The sequence below is a fragment of the Acanthamoeba castellanii genome (genome assembly GCF_000313135.1).
Source record: "Acanthamoeba castellanii str. Neff unplaced genomic scaffold scf7180000084560, whole genome shotgun sequence".
Lineage (NCBI taxonomy): Eukaryota > Discosea > Longamoebia > Acanthamoebidae > Acanthamoeba > Acanthamoeba castellanii.
Window position 1 is genome coordinate 19,368 of NW_004457382.1, and position 8,809 is coordinate 28,176.

Consider the following 8,809-nt stretch of genomic DNA (forward strand, 5'->3'; position numbering starts at 1 on the left):
CCACCACAGACAATGCACAAGCCCAACAGCACCAAAAGCCCATTTGGGTTGAGCACTTTATGGACCTGATGGCTCTGTGCTGATCTGGTGCTTGGAAATTACTTGTCCAAGATCCCACAGTGTGTAATCAGAACCCTTGCACATGGCACTCTCAACAGACTCAGCCATTGATCAAGCGCTGACTCCCATTTGTCGCTTGTGACCCTGGTTGGCTTGCTCTTCTTCTCCCTCCTCCTGCGGCCTTAGCCTGCTTTAGCTTCTTGAAGACACCGTGCGTTCGAGTCCGGTCGTAACACCTTTCCGTGCTCCCAACAAAGAAAAGATGGAGGGGAAGGCACGCCGGCGCGGTCACGCGGAAAGAGCCTTCGCCTGCGCTCGGCTGGTCCACTTTGCTGAGGCCGAGCTCGAAAATCTTCGCACATCTTCATCGCAAAGCGCAAGCTTCGATCTGCCAGTTCAATGCATGCACAAGGTGCCGGAGATCAGTGCCGCTCTCGCTGCAGCAGACGCACCCGAGCGCGGTGCCGCCGACGATGACCAGGCCCTGAAGTGGAAGCAAAAGGGCGACGAGCTGTACGGGCAATGGCAGGCCGCTGAACGACAGTCCCGCGGCAGCCCAGGCCCGCACGCACGCCTGCTCGGCCAAGCACTACGTGCCTACACGGAGGCCCTTTGCTGCGGCGGAGCCAGAACGAAGCTGGGTGGGCTGGCCTACGCCAACCGCGCTGCGGTGCTGTACCAAATGGAACGCTTCGACGCGGCTGCCGAGGACTGCGACAGGGCGCAACAGTACCACCTCCATCCACAACTTCTTCTTCTTCTTCTTTGAGCTGAGATGAGCATTGGCCGGTTGGTTGCAACGTTGTTCGTGTGAACCGCGCAGAGCAGGCTATCCGGCAGACAAGCTGTTCAAACTGCTGCAGCGACGGGGCAACTGCCGGCTCCGCCTGGGCCAGCCATCGCTCGCCTGGGTGGACCTGCAGCAGGCGCTGGCGCTCTTGAACGAGCGTGCCGGTCAGGTGAGTGACTGCCCACTTGACACTCTCCACCACTCAACGCATACGTGTTTGACACTACGCACGCGCCTGGCGCTGCGCTGCAGGAGGCCAGCCTTGCGCCCGTCAAGGCCCAGATCACTAAAGAGGTGGACCAGGCGAGAAGGGCCATCGCAGGAGAGAAGAAGGGGCAGAGGAAGAAGGGCGAGACGAGAGGAGCCGCTACGGCACAGCCTTCGCCTTCGATGGACAACCCTCGCATTGCTCACGCTTCGTCCGCCGTCGCAATCCGGCGTAGCCCAGAGGTATGCTATGCGTTCTGAGCTCTGCCTGGGGCTGCGTGTAGAGTGAATTCTTCGAATGATCATCGACCACGTGAATCAGGCGGGCCGCTTCGTTGTGGCTGCGGAGGACATCAAGTTGGGCGAGCCCGTGACGCGCGAAGAGGCCTACGCTGCCGTTCTGCTTCGGCCCTACGAACTGACCCACTGCCACCACTGCTTCACCCAGGAGGCGGTGCTCATCCCGTACACGTCCAGCTCGTCATTCGCTTCAACCCCGCTCTCGGTCGGCGTCCGACGGCGTCGCGCTAACGTAGGTGCGCTTTTTCGTTGACGCTTGCAGTTGCTGTCGGTGCTCGTGGGCACGCTTTTGTTCCGAGCGATGTCGAGAAGCGGCCGCCTGGTACCATGTCTACGAGTGGTACGCCAACACCACACAACTCACACACTTCGAGACTGACAGCCGTGAGTGGCCAGCGGTGAAGCCTTCTTCGAGGCGGCCCCCACGCTGTTGGTGTTGTGCCTGCGCATCCTTCTCCGGCGACAAGCACGCGAAGGAGCTGCGCAGGGCCTTGATGGTCGGGCGCCGACCACGGGCCAGCCCCTCCGTGGCCTGGTCCCGCGCGGAGACGACGAGTGGCGAGCCGACTACGGAGACATTTGCTCGCTGCTGCCGCATGTCGAGGACCTGCCGAAGGAAACGATCGAGGAGTACCTCCGGTACTGCATCGTGGCGCGAGCCTACGTCGAGCACAGAGCGAATCGCGCAAGAGAAGAAGAGGAACAACGAAGGCAGATAGGCGGCGGAGGCGAGAACGATGTACAGAGCAAGAACGAAAGCGAAGACGATGACGATGTGCGTATGGGGAAGTGGATGGACATCAGGCTGCTGTTTCGACACCTGTGCCAGACCCACACCAACGTCTACGCCATCTACGAAGTTGCCGACGATGATGAGCACGGCGGCGGTACGAAGCCGATAGTGCGCAGTTGCTCTGGTCTCACACCACGTGTTGCTAACGCGCCTGTGGTGGTGGTTGGGGCGGGGGATGCAGTCGTGCAGCGACGAGTCGCTGAGGCCATGTACGCCACCGGGAGCCTGTTCAACCACTCCTGCCGTCCCAACACCGTGCTCAACTACGAGGGCCGAGTCCTGACGATAAGGTGACAACAGCCTGTACCGACCACCTGTAGGGTTTCTAGTGCTCACCACTCCTACGTTGTGTGTGTTGTGTGTGTGTGTGTGTGTGTGTGGGCAGGGCATGCGAGGACATTGCCAAGGGCAAGGAGGTGCTAAATTGCTACGGCCCGCACGTGGCTCATATACCGTCACGTGACGAACGGCAGAAGGCGCTGCGCCACCAGTACTTCTTCACCTGTCGCTGTGACGCATGCTCCAGGTGCCTTGGATTCCCGCCTTTCTAAGCAGCTCAGAGCCCAGCACAACCACACTAACCCAACACCCCCATACTACGTCACCAGCAGTGTCGAGCAGGGAGGCCAGGACTTTGACTACCTGGTGTGCGGCTCGGAGGGCTGCACACGCGAACTCCAGATCAACCCAGAGCAGCTGCGCCAGGGTACCAGCAATGCTGCAGGCCAGCTTAGTCTGCTGATGATCGCTCACCGCCACACCACCACACCCAACCCCAGGCAATTTCGTGATCGTGTGTGGCTGCGGGGAAGAGGTGGACATCCGCGTCGTGCAGCGCGAGATCAAGCTGGCCAGGGAGTTCTACGAGCGGGCGCGCCGAGCCCTCGATGGCGGTGGTGGTGACGGTAGCGGTGATGGTGACGTCGAGCGCGCGGCGCAGAGCCTGGCGCATGCCCTGCGCCTGCGGGCCAAGTACCTCCACCCGCAGCACCGCGAGCTGGGGCGCACCCACGACGCGCTCGCCGAAGCCCACGCGCGGCTCGGGCGGTACGAGGCGGCCGCGACGCACCTCGAGCGCGCGGTGGCGGTACTCGAGTCGCGCTTCGCGCCCTTCTCCTTCGAACTGGCCGACCAGTACGCGAAGCTGGCCCAGGCCTGGTTCAACGCGCGCCGCGACCCGCGCCGCACGCTGGCCTGGATCGACAAGGCCGAGCGTGTGTGGACCGTGCTCACCGGCGGTGGAGGCGACGATGGTCGACCATGTGGTGGGTCCCTCGTCAAGAGAGGCGGCCAGCGCGTGCTAGATGAGCTCCACCAGATGCGCGTCGAGCTGCGCCCGATAAATAATAAATAGAAATTTTGTTCTACGAGAGCAAATCGTTCGCGTAAAAACCAGAAACTGAATTGATCACCATTCGATCTCTACGCCAGCGTACGATCGTGTTTGGCTCGTGTTTGCACAGAAGCCAGCCAACCTTTTTTGCATCTTCTCGCCCCCTTCCAATTCGCGCAGTCGTTCTTCTCGACAAAAGAAGTAGTAGAACGATGTCATCATCTTCATCTTCAATCGGTGGCCTGCCCTTCGCGCAGGAGCGTCAAGCCGCGCTGGAGGCCGTCGTGGGCGCGTGCCAGCTCGTGCGCCGCGTGCAGGAGAGCCTCGTCTCGCAGGAGACCCTCGAGAAGCGCGACCGCTCGCCCGTCACCGTGGCCGACTACGCCGCGCAGGTGCTCATCGTCCACCACCTCACCCACCACTTTCCCGCCTACCCCTTCATCGCCGAGGAGTCCAGCGGCGAGCTGCGCCGCGAGGGCAAGGAGGAGATGCGCGCCCGGCTGCTCGACCACGTCCGCACCGTCGTGCCGTCGATCCAGGACGAGGCCGCGCTGCTCGACGTCATCGACCGCGGCGGCAGCGGCGTGACCAAGGCCAGGAAGGAGGAGGGCGAGGAGGCCAAGTCACCCTCGGGCCTCTGGTGGACGCTGGACCCCATCGGTATCTTCTGTGTTATGTGCGTGCGGTAATGCGTGTGTGGCGTTGTGTGCGGTGGTGCGTGCGGTTGTGTCCGTGTGCGCTGACATGAAGAAATGTGTGCAGATGGTACGCTCGGATTCCTCAGGCGGGAGCAGTACGCGATTGCGCTGGCCCTGATGCAGGACAACGAGCCCGTGCTCGGCGTGCTCGGCTGCCCGGCCCTGCCCCACGACATCGCCGATGCCTGTACGCCGGCTTCTTCTTCTTCTTCTGCACCAACGTTGACGCGGTGACTCACGCTCCGTGTCACTGGTGGTGATGACGTCAGCATCGCCTGTGGGCTGTGTGCTGGTGGCGGTGAAGGGACAGGGTTGCTTCATGCGCTCCGCCAGCAAGGAGGCCGCGGAGGAGACCAAGGTCTCCGCGTCGAGCGTGACCGACAGCGCCCAGGCCAACTTCACCGAAAGCGTGGAGGCCTCGCACTCGTCGCACGACGTTAGCCAGCGCATCGCGCAGAAGCTGGGTACCCTTTCTCTGTCTCTCTCTGTCTTCCATTCCTATCGTACGGTGACTGTACTCACCACCTTTGTCGTGCGTGCGTGCGTGTTGTCGTGTGCGGCAGGCGTAACGGCCGCGCCGGTGCGCATGGACAGCCAATGCAAGTACGGGATAGTGGCTCGAGGTGACGCTTCGATCTATCTCAGGCTGACCAGGTACACCCCCACACCCTCCCACTCCCCTGTTTGGGTGCTCACCAACAAACGCCCCGCGTGTGCCCAGCTCGTCGTACGTGGAGAACATCTGGGACCACGCCGCTGGCGTGGTGATCGTCAAGGAGGCCGGCGGCGAGGTGACCGATCTCGAGGGCAAGCCCTTGGACTGGTCTCACGGCAAGAAGCTCTCGCACAACAAGGTACCGATTCTTCTGCCGTTGTGTGCGCCATTGGCACGCGGTTCGCTAACTCTGCTAAACCCGAAACTTGATGGGTGCGTGCAGGGCGTGGTGGCTACGAACGGCAAACTCCATCAGGCAGTGCTGGACGCCGTTCAGGCGGCCCTCCATGAGAACAAGCTGTGATGGAGGCACCTGTCCCACACCACTCGTGAATACAGTGTTGCTACGTCAAGCACTTCTCCTTTTGCCAGCACGGTTATGATGGAAAGTGGGGCAATGTCCACCAGCGAGCAGGAGCGCAACCGACTTATACGAGGGGAGCGTGTCTAGATTGTCGGATACGGCCATACTGCGCAGAAAGCACCGCTTCCCATCCGAACAGCGAAGTTAAGCTGCGCCAGGCGGTGTTAGTACTGGGGTGGGCGACCACCCGGGAATCCACCGTGCCGTATCCTTTTGCTTCTCCATTCCTCGCGCCACTATCAAGCAAGTACCCCCTCCTGTCCAGGGCAGGGAGTTTACCTCCCGTCTTGCTCACCTCTCATTGAACCTGTGCTGTGTCCACCAAACAGACCACAACTTGACAAGGCCGGTTAGCTTAGTTGGTAGAGCGTGGTGCTAATAACGCCAAGGTCGTGGGTTCGATCCCCATACTGGCCATTCTTTTTGCTTTTTCTTTGGCGGTCCCAAACTCACAGAATCGCAATATTTTTCGAAACAGAAAAGCCCCGTTGGCTCGTTTTTTCCGAAGTGTAAGTGTAACACGCACTTTCACCGCCACCAACAGGAGGAAGAAAAGCCCCGTTGGCTCGTTTTTTCCGAAGTGTAAGTGTAACACGCACTTACACCGCATATCTGCGGTCCACCTTGGTGCTGCCGACGGTCATGTCCATCGTGGCGATGAAGTTCCTGGGGAAGGGCTGCTGGGCGATCGGCCGCTCGCTCACCTGGTCCAGGCGCTGCATGTGGTCGGGCGAGAGGGTGAACTCGAGCGCGGCGATGTTCTCCTTGAGCTGGTCGAGCGTGCGGGCGCCCACGAGCGGGCTGGTCACGCCGGGCTTCTGGGCCAGCCAGTTGAGTGCCACCTGCGCCGCGGGCCTGTCGATCTCCTTGGCCACCGCCACCACCTCGTCCACGATCTTCCAGTTGCGCTCCTCAGTAAAGTGGCGCTCCAACAGGTGCCCGCGCTTGCTTTCGGGGTGCGGTTGGTCCCTCTTGTGCTGTGATGTGATTGGGGGAGGTTAACGCCTCGCCCTTCCATCGAAACAAGAAGGACTCTGATTGGCGCGGAGGTGATTGATACCTTGCCGGTGAGGAAGCCTTCGGCGAGGGCGCCCCAGGGGATGATGCCGATGTCGTAGGCCTTGGCCATGGGACCCAGCTCCCACTCGAGCGACCGGTCGAGCAGATTGTACCGCGTCTGCAGTCCAATGTAGGGGCTGCGATGTACATCGCGATTCAGTCAGCCGTGCTATCACAAGTCCTGGCCACCCTACAAGGTGAAGTACCTCCAGCCCCGCAGATGGGCGGTGTTGTTGGCGGCGGAGATGACCCAGGCGGGGGTGTCGCTCACAGCGACATAGAGGGCCTTGCCGCTCCTCACCACGTCGTCCAGGGCCCTGATGTTGAAGTGGTGGATGTGAGGTTTATGAGTTGATGGGGCTCTGGTCGATCCACACTATGTGCGCATACCTCATGGTCTCGTCGATGGGGGTACGGTGATCCCATACGTGGACATAGAGGACGTCGACGTAGTCCAGCTTCATGCGCTTCAGCGATTCATCAAGCCCCTGCACCAGGGCCTTGCGGTGATTGCCGCCGTAGTTGGCGTTCTTGGCCGTGGGTGAAGGCTGGCAGTGGTGGCGTGGCCACGCAGTCAGAACTGGATGCACCGGGGCGCAAGGATGACGAAAAGGTAGAGCATAGGTACCGGAAGACCAGGGAAGGGCGGCGGATTGATGCTGTACTTGGTGGCCACCACCATCTGGCTGCGAATCGGCGCCACCAGTTCACCCACGTACTGCTCACTGGTGCCGTTGGTGTAGATGTTGGCCGTATCAATGAAGTTGCCGCCCTTTTCGACGTAGAAGTCGAACATGCGCTTGCTTTCCTCGAACCCCGCGCCCCATTGCTGCCAACCACCACCATCATCACGCCCATCATGTAGGTGAGATCAGGGCAGCAGTTGAACGCACCACTCGCGTGGTTGAGTCGTACCCCCCAGTCGGCGCCGAAGGTCATGGCCCCGAGGCAGAGGGGAGACACGCGCAGGCCCGACGCGCCCAAGAGGCGGTAGTCGTCGAGCTGGGCCAGAGGCTTGTCAATGCTCTCTTGTTCGGCGGTCGCAGACTTGTTCATCCTTGGAGTCGTAAAGTGGTTGGGTGTGCGTGGGTTTGTTGTGTTGTTGATGTGTTGATTGTGGAGGAAAAGAAGTAGCTGGGGCACTATTTTATATGTGTGGGTGCAGCCTGCAATGCCAGCCTAACATACACACGATTGATGGGAAACATGCACATTCGGAGCTAGAAGTTTTGTCCAATTGAAATTGCACCTTGAATATAGTACACAAGCTCCGAATTTTCCTCTTTTCGGCCAACCACCAGACACCAACCGTGGGAATGTGGAGAAATGTGGCGGTTGTGGTACGTGGCCCCAACCTCTGTCCTCTTCCCCCCCAATGGTGTGATCCACGTGCGCCAGTTGATGATGATTGAGATGACGTCTGGGGCACTTGTGGTGTGCTGGCTCCACCGCCAAGCGCCTCTTGGCTGCTCTCAAGAAGAACACGATCGATCACGAAGAAAGAACGAAAACGAGAATGACGCAAGGAAGATGTGTTTACATTTGTACGCCGTAGCGCACACATACGTATTACTTTTACTACAGTGTTTGTACAACAACAACAACACCAGCAAAGAGGCTCGCCTAGAAGCACTTGCGATGAACAATCGAGGGTTTCTTTCCCGCCCGATGTTTCTCCTTTCAAAAGCACTTGCGGTGGACAATCGAGGGTTTCTTTCCCGCCCGATGTTTCTCCTTTCAAAAGCACTTGCGGTGGACAATCGAGGGACCAGACTCGTCGTACTCCTCCTTGGAGATCCACATCTGCTGGAAGGTGGAGAGCGAGGCCAGGATGGAGCCACCGATCCACACGGAGTACTTGCGCTCGGGCGGGGCGATGATCTTGATCTTCATCGTCGACGGCGCGAGGGCGGTGAGCTCCTTCTGCATGCGGTCGGCAATGCCGGGGAACATGGTGGTACCGCCCGACAGGACGACGTTACCGTAGAGGTCCTTCCTGATGTCGACGTCGCACTTCATGATCGAGTTGTAGGTGGTCTCGTGGATACCGGCCGACTCCATGCCGAGGAACGAGGGCTGCGAACAGGGCCTCGGGGGCGCGGAAGCGCTCGTTACCGATGGTGATGACCTGACCGTCGGGCAGCTCGTACGACTTCTCGAGGCCGACGACGAGGCGGCGGTGTGCATCTCCTGCTCGAAGTCGAGGGCGACGTAGCACAGCTTCTCCTTGATGTCACGCACGATCTCGCGCTCGGCGGTGGTGGTGAACGAGTAGCCGCGCTCGGTGAGGATCTTCATGAGGTAGTCAGTGAGATCGCGACCGGCGAGATCGAGACGCAGGATGGCGTGGGGCAGGGCATAACCCTCGTAGATGGGCACGGTGTGGGTGACACCATCGCCGGAGTCGAGCACGATACCGGTGGTACGGCCCGAGGCGTAGAGCGAGAGCACGGCCTGGATGGCGACGTACATGGCGGGGGTGTTGAAGGT

The 8,809-nt window shown here is 60.4% G+C and overlaps 4 protein-coding genes across 4 annotated transcripts in view; 2 read left to right on the forward strand and 2 right to left on the reverse strand.

Annotated features, from left to right (window-relative positions):
• Nucleotides 1-322: 322 nt before the first annotated feature.
• On the forward strand, nucleotides 323-3,504 carry ACA1_328750 (tetratricopeptide repeat domain containing protein; the record flags this gene model as incomplete). The annotated part of the gene is made up of 10 exons (XM_004337315.1): nucleotides 323-789; nucleotides 884-1,019; nucleotides 1,103-1,300; nucleotides 1,380-1,593; nucleotides 1,620-1,697; nucleotides 1,762-2,258; nucleotides 2,340-2,440; nucleotides 2,536-2,676; nucleotides 2,759-2,856; nucleotides 2,963-3,504. 10 exons carry the CDS (start codon nucleotides 323-325, stop codon nucleotides 3,502-3,504), a joined length of 2,472 nt encoding a protein of 823 aa, XP_004337363.1.
• Nucleotides 3,505-3,695: 191 nt separating this feature from the next.
• On the forward strand, nucleotides 3,696-5,200 carry ACA1_328760 (3'(2'),5'bisphosphate nucleotidase; the record flags this gene model as incomplete). Its single annotated transcript, XM_004337316.1, has 6 exons — nucleotides 3,696-4,159; nucleotides 4,268-4,368; nucleotides 4,451-4,645; nucleotides 4,745-4,835; nucleotides 4,903-5,035; nucleotides 5,120-5,200. 6 exons carry the CDS (start codon nucleotides 3,696-3,698, stop codon nucleotides 5,198-5,200), a joined length of 1,065 nt encoding a protein of 354 aa, XP_004337364.1.
• A 659-nt stretch (nucleotides 5,201-5,859) lies between these two features.
• On the reverse strand, nucleotides 5,860-7,375 carry ACA1_328770 (aldo/keto reductase; the record flags this gene model as incomplete). Its single annotated transcript, XM_004337317.1, has 6 exons — nucleotides 5,860-6,237; nucleotides 6,321-6,456; nucleotides 6,526-6,636; nucleotides 6,710-6,867; nucleotides 6,948-7,148; nucleotides 7,235-7,375. 6 exons carry the CDS (start codon nucleotides 7,373-7,375, stop codon nucleotides 5,860-5,862), a joined length of 1,125 nt encoding a protein of 374 aa, XP_004337365.1.
• Nucleotides 7,376-8,056: 681 nt separating this feature from the next.
• The window catches only part of ACA1_328780 (Actin subfamily protein), a gene marked incomplete at both ends in the record, with an annotated part of 1,033 nt that continues 280 nt past the window's right edge, over nucleotides 8,057-8,809 (reverse strand). Inside the window, one exon of the mRNA XM_004337318.1 lies at nucleotides 8,057-8,773. Within this exon, the coding sequence (XP_004337366.1) occupies nucleotides 8,057-8,773 (717 nt within the window). The remainder of the gene's footprint in view (nucleotides 8,774-8,809) is intronic.